Here is a 17,872-nt window from a genome sequence, read left to right on the forward strand (position 1 = left end):
GAATAATTTGCATGTTATACATTTAGGAAAGAAAATTACAACAAATATCAGATTTATTTCAGTAATCTTAGATACAATTGTACGAGATCTTAGGCTTCTTCATATTCATTTCTGGTAAAACCTCTGAAAAGTCTCAATATAATCCTCATAAAGAACTGAAAGATAAACCTTATATAGCCCATTCTTTTTCTTCTGAATTCATATTCCATCTTCAGTTCCCATGAACTCACATTTATTTTCAGTCAATAAATGAGATAATAGCAGGTCTTACTCACGTTCTCAGTACTGATGTGAAATGACATTAAAACAACAGAGATGAAAACAATGATGGATACAGGAAAATTTAAGACTCAGACCTAAACCTTTATCTAGGCTTATTGAGAAGCATTATAGATAAAGGCAGTATTTTCTGCTCCCGCTGGGTTTGAAGTGAGGAAAAGGGGCTGGCCTTTATCAGAGGAGGCAATGAACCAGCCAGGAAAGACCACTGACTCAAAGGTGGAGGTACTGCCAGTCTGGTTTCTGTAGAAAAGGAAGTTCAACACAGGTGCAGGCGCATTGTACAGGTCTAAGATCTTCTTGTCCTGAAATGAAGACAGTGTCCAAAAGGAGAAGAGAGTATAAATGAATAGTTCAGTTATTCTATAAAAATAAATTTTCTCAAGTTCTAGAAAATTTTTCCTTCTATTAAAGCAAGTCTAGAAAAACAATTTTGAAAAAAATTCAAAAGAACGGGATACATATTTTAAAAAAAATCCTCTTGCTACCCCCACCCTCCAATGGCAAGTGAGTGTCACAAGAGACAAGTTAATGAACATTGACCACACTTCTGGGACTAATTGGGACACTCCTCACACTGATTGTAAGGATCATAAAGAAATAGCAGCATTTATGCACTGGAAAGCTAAACTCTTCCCTTAGCAAAGAAAGCTACCAAGCATCCTGGGATCACTAAAGGATACAATGCTCTGGGTAAAGATCAGGTGGGGTCTGGATCTCTAATTAATTGCCAGCATAAGAGAAAAGTCAATTGTACTAATACATATGAGCAGTTCTAAATGAACAAAGTAAAAATATTAATGAGAAAATGCCTCTGTATCTCAGAAAATGCCTCAGAATAAGAGAATGCCTTAGAAAAATGCCTCTAGAAGTAAGTGTATATGTGTATATATTAGTATATAGTGTACATTTATTGTACAAGTAGGCAAAATAAGTATCCATAAGCATGTGGCAAAAATGCTAAATCACCATAAGTACACAGAAGTATGCCATATCCCCCACAAAGGTCATCAGTTCTTCTGTATGAGACCTTTATTCAGTTGACCTCTTGTTAATCTATCCAGTTATTTGGTTACATGACTTCAAACCAAGCAATCACCATGACACAGTCTTCGAAGATATCTCACCATCTAATCCTCCTGTAAAATCAGTAAATACTAGTCCAAAAATATCTTAAATTGAGCTCATTTTTTCAAAGTCTCTTACCCCTAATCCCACTCAATCCAAATGACAAATTTAAGTCATAACCTATGTTATTCCCTGTAATCCATCCATTCACTTTACAACAAAAGAGACATGAACTTTAAACTAAAATAAATGCATAAGATTGTGTTACCATTCAGAATGAGTCCTGCATATGATTTTCTATCATAGACACAATAAAAATCAAATCACATAATAAAATCTGCAACAGAGTCCAACAGACAGCACAGGACATTAAGGTACATGTTTTGCATGTGTCTGAACCTACTTTGATCCCAGAACCACAAACTCCCTCAAGTATCACTAGGTTTGGCCTTATTATGCACCAGCACCCTCAGTGTGAATTGTATATCCTCAATACCATAGGATCCAAGTAGCACTAAATACTTGGATTCTTATATTGAACACAGGGTCCAGTTATTTGAGAATCAACAGTAGAACTTTATCACACTGATCACCATTTGGGATTAGTTCCCAAATAAACTAAAATTAAGTAAAGTTTGCAGGAGCTATGCCATTCAACTCTTGTATAGTTACAGAGAAGGCTATTTTTCTATTCCTCTGTCTGCTCCCTCCACTCAGCCCTGTTTCCTTTCTTCTCTTCAAAGACACTAAGTTATTTCTGTCCCAGGACAATAGCACTTATTTTCTACATGAAATCTTGTCCCAAACCTTCCCTAGAAGTTTCCCTTCAACTATTTAGGTTTCAGCTAAAATGCCCAGCCCCTGGAAGAGTACCTGTGAACATGTCATCTTAAAGTCCTCAATTTCATTTCTCTCCCTTATCACTATAACACTGCCAGCTTATTATAAGTCATGATAATAATGCTCATTTTTAATTCCTCTATCCTCATTTTCACCTCCTGTCTGGAAAGGTTCAGGTGACAGGCCCCCTCCATACTCACCAATTAAAGGATGCTATTCTTTCCTTTTTCCTTGTTTTTTAGAACTTAGTGATTAGTACTTTTGCTTTTAGTACTTAGTGATTCTATCTGAACATTATCTGTCATTCTGCATCTTTTGGTGATAATTATTTTGGTTGAGCACCACCATTCCCGGTCCCCTTTTAAGAAAATTTTCTATATATCATAACTGTCTACAATTTCTTTCTTAGTTTCATTTCTAGCTGGACTTCACCTCTGCCATTATGCATTTCATGGTCCTAAAAGGACCCATTCATTCCATTTCTGAATGTATTGATTCTCAGCTCCTCTGAAGATATATGGAAGTAGATGTACAAGTAGTATTTCCCTTGATATGCCCCCACTATAATTTACTATCTCAATTGGAACCAAAATAATCCTTGGCAACCTCTATCCACACCCAACATCCTTTTGTCCAAAGCATTCCAGTTTTTCATTTCACCAGAATAAAAGCCAAAATCCTTACAAGGACTTACAGGACCTTTCACAATCTATTTATATCTCCCTGAACATCTTCTTCCTAAATTCTGTCCTTCAATTTACCAAACATCTTGCTGGCCAACTTCCTTGCCTCCTTCTACTGTGTTGAACACTTGCACTATCTCAATAATATTAATAGCACTATTCATCACAGTAGCCTGACACATTTTACGGCACTGCCAGTCTTCTCATCATGCCCTAACCATTCTTTTCAAGGGCACATCATACCATGTCATAGAGTGCCTATTATTAAACAAACAGTTTAGCATTTCTCTCCTTCTACTAAAATTCAAGCTCCAACTAGGTATTGATGTAGCTCAAATGCCCACTATAGTGCTGGAGGTAATAACCCATACATTCATTAGTTAAAATAGATGTGATGAAATTAAATGAACTAAGTTACACTGAGGCAAAGGTAACAGTTTAAGGGGAAAATATATACATATGTGTGTATCAGACAACTGTCAATAAATGACCAAATATATAACATAGTAAAGGTGACAATATCAGAAAACACAAAATAAGAATGACTAAGCAGATAGGAGAAAAGTACAATACTGACCATGACCTACCTGGGAGATTCAAGTAAGAGTTTTTTTTCCCATCTGAAGAAATTTATTAAGAGAACACTAAATAGCCAAAAGCATCAGAACTGGAAATTTTGTTTAGAGTTGAGTTTACATGGCAGGAGGGTGGCTGGTGGGGATCTTGGACCCTGGTGGAGGGAAGTGGGCCCTCTAGGGAAGGGCATGGTATCAGAATGTTGTACGCATAAAAATATACTTAGTGTTGTATTAATTAATTAAGGATGGGGCTGGATGGCGATGGATGGAGGCCTTTGTGCTTAGGCCCCAGCCACGTGGCTTCATCCCCCATCCAGCCGGCGAGTTCCAGGCCCAGGTGAAACGCGAAATCACTCACTCACACGCAGGCTTCAGGAAGAATCATCTTTATTTAGGCCCTAGCCACCACATGTGTGTGGCCTATCTCATAACCTTTCAAGCATACAGCCATCCTAGGCTTGCCCTGCGTCTTATCCTCTTTCAGCCATCTCTCTCAGAGAGCCCAGCAGGGCCAAAAGGCAAAAGCCCCTAATCCCCTGGCTTCCGGGTTTATCTACCTATTCCAAGACCCCTCCCAGGAATGGGCCGGGCTTTGCAGGTAAAGTCACACCTATTATCCGGTTCCCAAGACCCCTCCCAGAAATGGGTGGGTCTCAGATAAGTACCCTACATTTAGCAATATTAGAAATTACAATAACTCAATAAAAATAGTAAAAATATTAAAATTTCTCCTGGAATGCAAAATATTAAAAAAGAAAAGAGATGTCTATAAAATAAAATATTAAGGTTAGATATAGGAACCTTCATTAATAGTATTGCAAGTAACAGTAAATAATTAACAAAGATGAAATTTTTAAATAAAATACATCTAAATGTTCTGATGACAAATATTAGGAGTTCCCAATGGACAATGAGGTGGGTTAAAGAAGAGAATGTATTTGAAGAAACAGTGCCTGAGATCTTAAAATTCAGAAAATACAGAGATCTCACTGAGTAAACATCAAAAAAATCAAAAAATAGAAATTTTAGGTACAGACCTAAATAAAAAAGAGGAAAAAACAAATATACTTAAGAATGAGAAAATAGTTATTTTTAATTCTAAAATTATAATTTTATCACAGAAACTTTTATCAAATGAAATGACTTTTTAAGACATTATTTGTCTTAGTCACTCACCTTCAGTTGCAGTGTAGGCTTCCCTTTAATCTTCTCACAACACAGACATTTTTCTGGATTCTTTATTCCCAAATAAATTGGAAACCTGGAGTTTTGCTTAGAAGGCAATGAATACTTGCAAGGAATACTGTATATAGTGACTATAAAGATAAGAAGGGTGACAAGAAATGAAAAGGGGAAGATTACTACATATACTGCAGAGATTTAAGGGGTACTCAGAGACTACTTTGAGAAACTCTATGCCACAACCATGAAACCCTGGAAGAAATGAATAAATTCATGGATTCTTAAAGTCTTCCATGGTTAAACCAGGATGATCTAGTATATCTAAATACACCCATAACTATTGAGAAAAGTAAAATGGTAATCAAAAAATATCTTCCCAAAAGCAAAACCCAGGCCCAGAGGGATTCACTAATGAATTCTTTCAAACCTCACAAGAGGAATTACTACTGATTCTTTACAGGCTCTTTCAGGAAATTAAAGAAACAGGCACACTTCCAAGTAGATTTTATGAAGATAACATCACCCTGACACCAAAACCAGACAGAGATGCTGCAAAACAAAGATAACTATAGACAAATATCTCTCATGAACACAGAAGCAAAGATCCTCAACAAAATTCTAGCTAATAGGAGCCAACACCTCATCAAGAAGTTTATACAGTACAACCAAGTAGGTTTTATTCCAGGAATTCAAGGGTGATTTAAAATACATAAATTAATCAATATAATATACCATATCAACAAAAAGAAAAAATAAAAAACATGATCATATCAGTAGATGCAGAGAAAGCATTCAATATGTTTAACACCCATCCTTGGTAAAAAAAAATACTCTCAACAAGATGGGAATTAAAGAAACTTTTTTTCAATATACTCAAATCTATCTAGCACAAGCCTCTGGTAAATATTTTTCTCAATATATATAAACTAAAAGTCTTTCCTCTATAATCTGTTAAAAGACAAGACTATACCCTTTCACACTCTAATTCAACATAGTTCTGGAAGTTCTTGTATTAGCAATTAGGCAAGAAAAAGTTATCAAGGGCATACAGGTGAGAAAGAAAGTAGTCAAGTTCTCACTGTTTGCAAATGACATGATATTATATATTTAGAAAATTCTAAAGACTCTACCAAAAAGCTCTAGAAACAATGGATTCATAAAGCAAAGTGGCAGGCTATAAAATAAACATGAAAAATCAATGGCCTTCTTATACACCAAACATGATAGAGAAGAAATGCACATTAAATAACAACCCCGTTCACATTAATGCCACACTAACTCAAATACTTTGGATTCAACTTAACAAAAGAGGTAAAGGGCCCATTTAAAGAAAACTACAAAACACTGCTTCAAGAAATATAAGAGGACAAAAGGAAATGCAAATACATGCCCTGCTCATCGATTGGGAGGACTAACAACATTAAAATGGCAATACTCCCTAAAGCATTGTACAGATTTAATGCAATTCCTCTAAAGATACCCATAACATTCTTCAAAGAAGTGTATCAAATTCATTTGGAACAATAAATACCCATGAATAGCTAGAGCAACTCTTAGGAAAAGGAATATGAGAGGTATCACTTTTCCCAACTTTAACATGTATTACAAAGCAATAGTCATTAAAACAGCACGGTACTGGTATAAAGATAGACCCTGAGATTAATGGAATAGATTTGAGTATTCAGAGAATGTTCCCCATACATACAATCAATTAATCTTTGATGAAGAGGAAAGAAATGCAAAATGGAGCAAGGAATGCCTCTTCAACAAGTGTTGGCACAACTGGGTAGCCAATGCAAAAAAGCAATCTCAGACCTTCATCTAGCACCATGCACAAATGGATTAGAGACCTTGATATCAGATCCAAAAACATAAAGTATATAGAACAATATGTAGATAAGATACTCCATAACATTGAGACTAAAATCATCTTCAAGGAAGAAACATCACTGTCCAAACAAGTGGTAGCAGAGATAAATAGATGGGACTATGTGAAGCTGAGAAGCTTCTGCATCTCCAAGAAAATATTGACTAGGATACAAAAGTCAGGCACAGAATGGGAGAAACTATTCACCCAGTACCCATCAGATAAGGGGCTATATTTAAGATAAGGTACTGACAAAACTTACCAAGAAAATAATCTAACCCCATCAAAAAATGGGGACAAGAAATTAACAGAAACTTCCTCAAATAAGAAATGCAGATGGCCAAATGACACATGATAAAATGCTCCACATCACTAATCATCAGGGAGATGCAAATAAAAACAACAATGAGTTAGCATCTCATACTACAAAGACAGGCACACATCACAAAGAACAAGAACAATCAGTGCTGAAGAGATATTCCCACTGCTGGTGGGAATACCATCTAGTGCAGCCCCTCTGGATTGGGAAACAATATGGAGATTCCTCAACAAACTGGAAATTGAGCTCCCATATGATCCAGCTATACCACTCCTAGGAATATACCCTAGGAACACAAAAACACAATCAAATATTCCTTCCTCACATCTATATTCATTTCAGTGCTATTTACAATTGCCAGAATCTGGAAACAACAAAGATGCCCTTCAACAGATGAATGGCTAAAGAAATTGTGATACATATACACAATGGAACATATTTTAGTCATCAGGAGAGATGAAGTCATGAAATTTTCCTATACATGAATAGACATGGAAACGTTTATGCTGAATAAAATAAGTCAGAGGGAGAGAGACACAGAGGGTCACATAATAGTCTTACTCATCTATAAGTTTAAGAAAAATAAAAGACATTGTGATAATATCCAGAGACAATAGAGATGAGGGCTGGAAGGACCGGCTCACTATATGAAGCTTACCATAAATAGTGGAGAAAAAATCACTTATAACTATCACTACAATGCTAATGAGTGAGAGAAGTAGAATGTCTGTCTCGAATACATATATAAAGGGTGTGATGGGAAATGGAGGAGGGAAATGGGGGTATGGGAGTGGGCATTGGTGCTGGGAATATTGCAGTGGTGAAGGAGGGTGTTCTTTTTATGACTGAAAACCAACTACAAACATGTTTGTAATGTAATAAAAGATATTAATCTAAAAATAAAAAACAACCAAATTAAAAAAATTGGGGCCAGAGAGGTGGCGAAGCCATAGGGCATTTGCCTTGCACCAGCTGACCTACACCCCCACCCCCTGGTGTCGCATTAGAGTCCCTCAAACCAGGAGCGATTTCTGAGCACAAAGCCAGGAGAGTCATCAGGTGTGCCCCATAAACCAAATAAATTAAAATTAAAAAAATAAGAAGGGTAATATGTATTCTTCCTCTGAAGTCAGAAGAAATTGATTCATTGCAGGGAGTCTACTAAATGACCATCCTGTTTCATTTATTCACACCTCATACCCATCTCATCCTCGAACATGGAGCAAGCACATCTTAATCAGATGGAAAACTCTGCACTGGAGTTTTTTACTATTCTACTTAAATACCTGGAGGTGGAGATCCCCAACAAAAACTTCTGATCCTCGAAGCGCTCTGCCTACATTCGAATTTTGCCTAATACAAAATTGACATTTATCTCCCTGTGTTGTTTTAGTCCTGATGGGACAACTTGCACTCAGAAAATACAAGCTGCTCCTTAAAAAAAATACAATGCAAATCCTTAGACCTGAAAGACTCTCTCCTGTTCTTTTGCTCTCCCTTCAGTAAGGACCCACACAAACTCATCCCTTCCTTTCTTTTCCATGATGATGTGAAATTCTCCCATCTCAAAAGGGCCACATTTTAACCAAATGCCCAGTGGCAACCTTTTGTGAGGAAGCTGCCTCTTTGAGAATGGCCACAGAATCCCCACTCACCTGGAGTCACATTGTTCCTCCGTGGAACTGACACGATGTCTTGTCTGTGAAGGGTCCACACATTTTGATTCAAGTCAGATATCTTTGCTGAGTCAGCTGTAGTTCTCCCTGATTAAATGAAAAAGGATAATGAAAATTCATGAGGATAAGGCTGTTTTAATGTTCATTGGGAGAAAAATCACCTAATGTAGGTCTTTCAGTTTGAAGAGTTGATGCTTTTATTTTATGCTAACTGTTTTTTTTTATCTTTAAAATAAAACTATGCAAAATGGAGCAAGGAAAGCCTGTTTAACTTGTGGTGTTGGCACAACTGGTCAGCCACATACCAAAAAAAAAAGCAAATTCATCCCTCCATCTAACACCATGCACAAAGGTCAAATCCAAATGGACTAAAGACCTTGATATCAGATCCTAAATGTAAGGTATATAGACAACATATAGGTAAAACACTCCATGACATTAAGACTGAAGACAGCAAGGAGGAAACATCACTGTCCAAATAGTAGAAGCAGAAATAAACAGATGGGATTATATGAAGCTGAGAAACTTCTACACCTCAAAGGAAATTTTGAGTAGGATACAAAGGCCACACACAGAATGGGAGAAACTATTCACCCAATGCCCATCAGATAAGAGGCTAATATCTAATATAAGGTACTGACAAAATTTACTAGGAAAAAAAAAACATCTAACCCCATCAAAAAATGAGGACAAGAAATGAAGACACTTCCTCAAAGAATAAATGCAGATGGCCAAAAGGCACATGAAAAAATGCACTACATCACTAATCATCACAGAGATGCAATCAAAACAACAATGAAATAGAATCTCATGCCACAGAGACAGGCACACAGAGAACAAGAACAATCAGTACTGGGGGTGATGTGGAGAGAAAGGAACTTTCATTCACTGCTGGTGGAAATGTCATCTACTCCAGCCTTTATGGAAAACAATATGGAGATTCCTCAAAAAACTGGAAATTGAGCTCCCATATGATCCAGCTATACCACACCTAGGGATCTACCCGAGGAATACAAAAACACAATACAAATATTCCTTCTTTTCAGAGCTATTTACACTAATCAGAATCTGGAAACAACCCATATCTGGCAACAGATGAGTGGCTAAAGAAACCATGGAACATATACACAATGGAATCCAATATAACCATCAGGAAAAATAAAGTCATGAAATTTTTCTATATATGGCCATCTATGTAGAAACTATTATGCTGAATGAAATAAGTCAGAGAAAAAGAAATAGACACATAATAATCTCACTCATCTTTGGAATTTAAGAAAAATAAATGACACTATTGCAATAATACCCAGAGACAGTAGAGATGAGGCCTGGAAAGAGTGGTGAGTTCAGTTAGAGAAATAACTACAGTAACAACTATCATGACAATGTAAATGACTGAGAGAAGTAGAATGCCTGTCTTGAATACAGGCAGGGGGATGGGAGGAAGGAGATGGAATGAATTTGTCGTGAGAATGTTGCACTGGTGAAGTGGGGTGTTCTTTTTGATAATTGAAACCAAACTAAAAACATATTTGTAATCATGGTGCTTTAATAGATACTATTTAAATATTAAAAAAACATAGGTACAAGATTGTTCAACAGTTTTTTCACAGATAAAGTTGTTCATGATTAAGTAACAGTCATATAATACAGCAACCTTCACCAGTGCACATTTCTTCCCACCAATGTTAAGTTTTTCTCTCACCTTCCCTGATGCCTTCTTCTCTCACACCCACCCTCCCCCACCTGCTCCTGGAACAGGCATTTTACTTCTCTCAATCTTTTTTTTTGACACTAGTTTGCACTACTGTTAATGTAACAGGTGTCATGCATATCCCTTTCATAGTAGACCCTTATCTACTCTAAATACACTCTTTGTTCTTTGTGGCAAGCTTTTTAACCATGGACTGGTCCTCCTAATCCTCATCTCTATTGTATTTAGATATCATATGCACACATCTTTTATTTTCCTTATATCCTACAGATGAATGAGATTATTCTAGGTTTATCCTTTTCCCTCTGACTCATTTCACTCAGCATAATAATCTCCATGTCTATCCATATATAGGTAAATTTCATTATTTCATTTACTCTCATTCAGTGCTGATGGGAATGCCATCAAGTCTACTCTTTCAGATAAATAATATGAATATTTCTCAAGAAATCTGGAAATTGAGCTTCCTTATGATCCAGCAATATCACTTCGAGGAAAACACTGTAGGATCACATTATACAAAAATGCCGTCTGCACTCCTATGTTCATTGCAGCACTATTTACAATAGCCAGTATTTGGAAGCAACCCAAACCCAGACAACAAATGAGTAGCTAAAGAAACTGTGGTCCATCTACACAATGAAATATTATGCTGGGGCCAGAGAGATAGCATGGAGTTAAGGCGTTTGCCTTTCATGCAGGAGGTCATCGGTTCGAATCCCAGCGTCCCATATGGTCCCCCATGCCTGCCAGGAGCAATTTCTGAGCCTGGAGCCAGGAATAACCCCTGAGCACTGCCGGGTGTGACCCAAAAAACACAAAAAAAAAGTATGCAGCCACTAGGGGGGGAAAAAGGTTAAAGATTTTATCACCAAGCTTGCTAGCATACAAGAACGAGAGAGAGAGAGAGAGAGAGAGAGAGAGAGAGAAAGAGAGAGAGAGAGACAGAGAGACAGAGAGAGACAGAGAGAGAGACAGAGAGAGGAGAGAGAGAAGAGAGAGAGACTTTATGTACAGAAAAGCTGTGGGGTCTGCAAATTCAGTAAAGCCTAACTCATAAGACAGCTAATCATTAGTACACATGTGAAGGCTCTCTATCTCTTTTGATGACCACTAGAATATAGTGTATGTTCAACCCTTCAATTCATTGCTGGTCTAGAGCTAGAGCATATCATCAAGTGCACAACCTCAGCATGAGCGTCACAAGTTTCTATAGGAAACAGTAGATGCTAGTGGGATATGACACACAGAGAGAGAAGCAGAGTACTGGAAGAGTACTGGAGCATTTTAAAAAGACAGCTGTTAATGTGGCCTCCTGAACTCCATCCCAAGATTACCTGTAGCACTTGCAGAACCGGAATCTGAAGCGTCACTTGGAACGTGCGACATAGTGGGTTGTGTCAACACCTGTGGGGACAAATAGAAGTTATCAACTTGAAATGACTCTCCAAGACCTTCCTAAGACACTGCTTATTAAGACATATGTTCGGAATAGAGATTTGGAACAGTCTAACTATGAATCTGAGATATCTTTTGTACTAAACCTTCCTCCGCAGATAGAGAATATCAGGCAAAACTATTTCCATCCCAGAAATCTTGCAATGGCATTGTCCATCTAGAATTGCTAATATGAGACTTGATTTTGATCCTTAATATCCTCCCCCACAGACACACAAACAGTCCTCCTCCTAGAAATGCTTGTGTTTCTTGCCTGGAATAACATCCCATGCCAGAACCACTCCACAAGTATCCTAGCAATTGCTCCATACAGCTTAGAAATGTAGCAAGCCTGGTATAGTTCCCGCCTCACTAGTCCCAAAGCCTAGAAAAGAGAAAAATTTCCAGAACCAGACAACCTTCTAATAGCCAGCTGGTGAACAAAGGTCTTACTTAAAGTCCAGGAGACTGAGTTGCAGCTCCCAAGAATAGCAATAGGCTCTGACTGAACTTGGCCTTTTATGTAATGAGATTGGGAGGCCCCTGCTTCCTTGATGAGGTGTGACGATCATGTACTAGAAAGGCTAGCCAGTTCCACCTGCTAGGGACCTGTGAGGCTTTGAGGAAAGTATCACAGCATCATGCATGTTTGAACCAAGCCCACAGGATATTATGACAGACATGGGTTCTCTGAAAAGGGATCCAAAGGGACTTCCCCAAAGCTCAGTATTCCTGCTATGACCCTCTAGAGCTAGAACTCAAACATCATACGCCTCACAGAGTCTCTTCAGTGGGACAGGAAGTTTGTCCTCTCCTTCATACCAGTGGAATTCTATAATTTTGTAATCTCTGTGCTTCAACCAAGTGTGGCACTTCTTGATCCCTGCAGGAGACTGCTGAGGAAGACCGCAGCAAAGTAAATTCCATCAAGGTTCACTGGCCAGGAAACACAGAAGCAGGAAAGTGGCTGCACACATCTCCTAGCCCATGAACCTCACCACGACACACAGTAAAAGCCACACTACAAGCATTTCAATGGGGAAAAAGGCAGGACAACAGCATACATAGAGAGTCAAGATGGCAGCTCTGTTGACCCATTAAGTACCAATCATGTAGCTAACCTCTCAGACAAGGAGTTTAGAGTAGTAATATGGCAGGTGCTCATAGAACTCAAAGAAAGAATAGATCAAGATGAAAAGAACACAAAGATAAAAATTAGAAAACTCCAAACTGAAATGATGGGACTGAAAAACACAATAGATGAAATTAAAAACTCAATGGAAAGCCACATCCTAGTCACAATGATGAATCCCACAGATAGGGATTGAACACTGAAAGCATCAAGATCAAAAAGGAAAATTGCATTCAAAGGAGAATTCTTAATATTTATAGCAAACCTGTCACAAGAAACCCTCAAGGCCAGTAGGCAGTGGTAGGATATAGTGGCAAAGCTCAACAAAATGAATGCTTTATCTAGAACAATACACCCAGCGAGACTCACTTTTAGGTTTAAAGGAAGTATATATAGCTTCATGAATTAACAGCAGCTCAGAAAATTTAGACTCAAAACCAGCCTTGAAAGGAAAACAGAAAGGTCTACTTTAAGACAAGACAGACCAACAGACACAACTTCTATACAAAAATGACACTAAATCCCATGAAAATTATGTCTCTCAATGTCAATGGACTAAATGCTCCAGTTAAGAGACACAGAGTGGCAAAATGGATCAAAAACTGAATCCAAAATTCTGTTGCTTACAAGAAACACACTAAATATAACAAACATAGACTCAATAAAAGGCTGGAGGAAAATTATCCAAGCAAACAACACCCTTAAAAATGCTGGAGTTGCTTATTAATGTCAGTGACACAAACATTACACTCAGAAATGTTATGAGACCAAGAATAATAATTTTTTGTAATAATCAAAGGACATGTACAGCAAGAAGTCACTCTCCTAAACATATTCACACCCAATGAGGTACCAGCAAAATATTTAATACAATTGTTGGCAAACCTAAAAGAAAACATCAATAGCAACACAATAATAGTGGGAGACCTCAACACTGCCCTGTCACCCCTTGATAGGTCAACCAGGCTGAAACCCAACAAGAATATACTAGCTCTGAAAATATAAATGAAAGAAAGTGGACTAATAGATATATATAGGGCACTCCATCCCCAGAAAAATGGATACACATTCTTCTCCAATGCACATGGGTCATTTTCCAGGATAGACCACATGCTGACCCATAAAACATATATTCATAAAATCAAGAGGATAGAAAGTGTACATTCTCAGATCACAAGACTCTAAAATTAGAAGTGAACTCTAAAGGGTCATAGAAGAAAAACTTTAACTCCTGGAAATTAAACAGCACACTGCTGAATAACTGTTGGGTCAGAGATGAAATCAAAGAGGAAATCAAAACATTTCTGAAAACAAATGACAATGAAGTCACAAACTGTCAGAATTTATGGGACACAGCATAAGTGGTACTAAGAGAAAAATTTATAGCTTTGCAAGCACACATCAGAAAGGAAGAAAGGGGGCCAGAGAGATAGCACAGCGGTGTTTGCCTTGCAAGCAGCCAATCCAGGACCTAAGGTGGTTGGTTTGAATCCCAGCATCCCATATGGTCCCCCGTGCCTGCCAGGAGCTATTTCTGAGCACATAGCCAGGAGTAACCCCTGAGCACCGCCGGGTGTGGCCCCAAAACCAAAAACAAACAAACAAAACAGAAAGGAAAAAAGGGCCTATATAAAAAAGCTTAATAACTCAGCTTTTAAAATTAGAAAATGATCAACAAAAGTAGTCAAATATAGGTAGGCAAATGGGAATAATAAAGCTTAGAGCAAAAATCAAAATGAAATGGAAATTAAAAAAAAACAATTCAAAAGATCAACAAAGCAAAAGTTAATTCTCTGAAAAAATAAACAAAATTGATAAACCACTAGCAAAACTCACAAAGAAGCACAGAGATAAAAACTTAATAAACTGGATTAGAAAAAAAAAGGGTGAAATCACTACAAATGTTGCAGAGATTTAAAAGGTAATCAGAGACTACTTTGAGAAACTCTATGCCACAAAACATGAGAACCTGGAAGAAAGGGATAAATTCTTGGAATCCTATAATCTTTCATGGTTAAACCAGGATGATCTAGCATAACTAAATAGACCCATCACTACTGAGGAAATTAAAAGAGTAATCGAAAGTCTTCCTAAAAACAAAAGCCCAGGCCCAGATGAATTCAAAAACAAATTCTTTCAAACCTTTCTAGAAGAACCACTCCCAATTCTTTTTAGGCTCTTTCGTGAAATTGAAAAATCAAGAACACTCCCAATTTTTTATGAAGCTAGCATAACCCTGATACCAAAACCAGACAGAGATGTTGCAAGAAAATAAAACTACAGACCAATATCACAGATACAAAGATCCTCAACAAAATTCTGGCAAATAGGAACCAATGCCTCGTCAAAAAGTCATACAAATTAATCAACATAATACACCATATCAACAAAAAAAGAACACATAGTCGTATCAATAGATCAGAGAAAGCATTTGATAAGATCCAATACCCATTCTCAATTTAAAAAACTCATCAAGATGGGAATGGGGGCCCGGAGAGATAGCATGAAGGTAGGGCATTTGTCTTGCATGGGGAAGGATGGTGGTTCAAATCCCAGGGTCCCATATGGTCCTCCAAGCCTGACAGGAGCAATTTCTGAGCATAGAGTCAGGAGTAACCCCTAAGTGCTGCTGGGATGTGACCAGAAAACAAAAAAAAAAAAAAAAAAAAAAAAAGATGGGTGGGAATGGAAGAAACATATCTCACTATAGTCAAGGCCATCTACCATAAGCCATGGCAAATATTATTCTCAATGTGATAAACTAAAAGCCTTTTCTATAAAATCTAGTACAAGACATGTCTTCCCTCTCTCACCACTTCTATTAAACATAGTGCTGGAAGTTCTTGCCATAGCAATTAGGCAAGAGAAAGATATCAATGGCATTCAGATAGGAAAGGAAGAAGTTAAGCTCTCACTGTTTGCAGATGAAATGATAATGTGTTTAGAAAACCCTAAATACTCTACCAAAAATCTAAAAACAATAGATTCATATAGCAAAGAGGCAGGCTACAAAATTAACACTCAAAAATTAATGGCCTTCTTATACACCAATAATATAGAGAAGAAATTGACATAAAAAAAACTCCATTCAAATTAGTGTCACACAAATTCAATATATTGGAGTCAGCCTAACTAAAGACATGAAGGACCTATACAAAGAAAACTACATAACCCTGCTTTAGGAAATAAAAGCGGACACAAGAAAAAGCAGACACATATCCTGCTCATGGATTGGCAGTATTAACAGCATTAAAATGTCAATACTCTCCAAATCATTGTACATATTTAATGCATTCCCTCTAAGGATGCCCATGACATTCTTCAAAAGTGTTGATCAAACACTCCTAAAATTTATTTGGAACAATAGACACCCACGAATACCTAAAGCAACCCTTGAAGAAAAGAGTATGGGAGGCATCACTTTCCCAAACTTTAAATTGTAATACAAAACTATAGTCATTAAAACAGCTTGGTACTTGAATAATGACAGACCCTCATTTCAGTGGAATAGATTTGAGTATTCAGAGAATGTGCCCCAGATATACAATCAATTAATCTTCAATAAAGGGGCAATAAATGCAAAATAGAGCAAGGAAAGCCTTTTTAACAGGTGGTGTTGGCACAACTGGTCAGCCATTTGCATAAAAGTGAACTGAGATATCCATCTAATACCATGCACAAAGGTCAAATCCAAATGGATTAAAGGCCTTGATATCAGACCCAAAAACATAAGGTATATTGAACAACCGTAAGTAAAACACTGCATGACACTGAGATTAAAGGCATCTTCAAGAAGGAAACAGAACTATTCATACAATTGAAAACAGAGATAAACGAATGGGACTATATGAGGCTGAGAAGCTTCTGCACCTCAAAGGATATAGTGCCTAGAATACAAAGACTAACCACATAATGGAAGAAACTATTCACCCAATACCCATCAGACAAGGGTCTAATATCTAATATATATAAGTTACTAACATAACTATCAAGAAAAAAATGGGAAGAAGAAATGAACAGACAATTTCTCAAGAAGAAATACAAATGGCCAAAAAGGCATGTGAAAAAACGTTCCACAACACTAATTATCAGGTAGATGCAAATCAGAACAATAATGAGGTACCATCTCATGCCACAGAGACTGGCACACATCACAAAGTTTAAGAACAATAAGTACTGGTAGGGATGTGGGGAGAAAGGAACTCTCATTCATTGCTGGTGGGAATGCCATCTAGTCAGGCCTTTATGGAAAACAATATGGATATTCCTCGAAAAACTGGAAATTGAGCTCCCATATGTCCAGCAATATTACTAATAGGGATATACCCTAGGAACACAAAAACACAATACAAAAATCCCTTCCTCGCACCTATATTCATTTCAGTTCTCTCTAAAATAACCAGAATGTGGAAACAACCAAGATGCCCCTCAAGAGATGAATGGCTAAAGAAACTGTGGTACATATGCACAATGGAATATTATGCAGCTATCAGGAGTGATGAAGTCATTAAATTTTTCTATACATGGATGAATATGGAAACTATTATGCAAAGTGAAATAAGTCAGAGATAGAGACACAAAATAGCTCACTTATCTATGAGTTTTAAGAATAAAAAGACAGGAAGCCATCTTAGGCCATGTGGTTTCCATCAGCGTTCCTGCTGGTGATCCTGCCTGCTTCAGAGGTGGGTTGGGACATATACACACTGATTCCTGCTGGTTTCTGCCAGGAGTCAGAAGTGTGCAGAAGCCATCTTGGGCCATGTGGTTACCAGCTGCCTGAGACTGGATTTCATCAGCGTTCCTGCCTGTGATCCTACCTGCTTCAGAGGTGGGTCATAAGGGCACAAAAGCCATCTTGGGTCATGGTGTTTCTAGCCACCTGAAACTGGATTTCATCAGGGTTCCTGCCTGTGCTACTCCCTGCTACAGAGAGTTCTTGGCTGGCTCTGCCCTCCTGCTGTGCCTTGGATGACCCTGAGGACTTAAAGGTAACTCTTTTCTTTCCTTGTCTGTCTTTCCTGAAAACTTGAAGCTCTCCTCAGAAGCCTAGGAAGTGCACCCCCCCCCCAAAAAAAAAAACTGTCATCTAGAGGC

At 37.7% G+C, this 17,872-nt stretch overlaps 1 protein-coding gene across 1 annotated transcript; it reads right to left on the reverse strand.

Annotated features, from left to right (window-relative positions):
- Positions 1-374: 374 nt before the first annotated feature.
- Positions 375-11,595, reverse strand: LOC126024231 (interleukin-36 gamma-like). Its single transcript, XM_049784636.1, has 4 exons — positions 11,544-11,595; positions 8,472-8,579; positions 4,625-4,764; positions 375-584 (listed from the first exon to the last, which is right to left on the reverse strand). Exons 1-4 carry the CDS (start codon positions 11,593-11,595, stop codon positions 375-377), a joined length of 510 nt encoding a protein of 169 aa, XP_049640593.1.
- Between the last annotated feature and the right edge of the window lie 6,277 nt (positions 11,596-17,872).

The sequence above is a fragment of the Suncus etruscus genome, chromosome 12 (genome assembly GCF_024139225.1).
Source record: "Suncus etruscus isolate mSunEtr1 chromosome 12, mSunEtr1.pri.cur, whole genome shotgun sequence".
NCBI classification, from domain to species: domain Eukaryota; kingdom Metazoa; phylum Chordata; class Mammalia; order Eulipotyphla; family Soricidae; genus Suncus; species Suncus etruscus.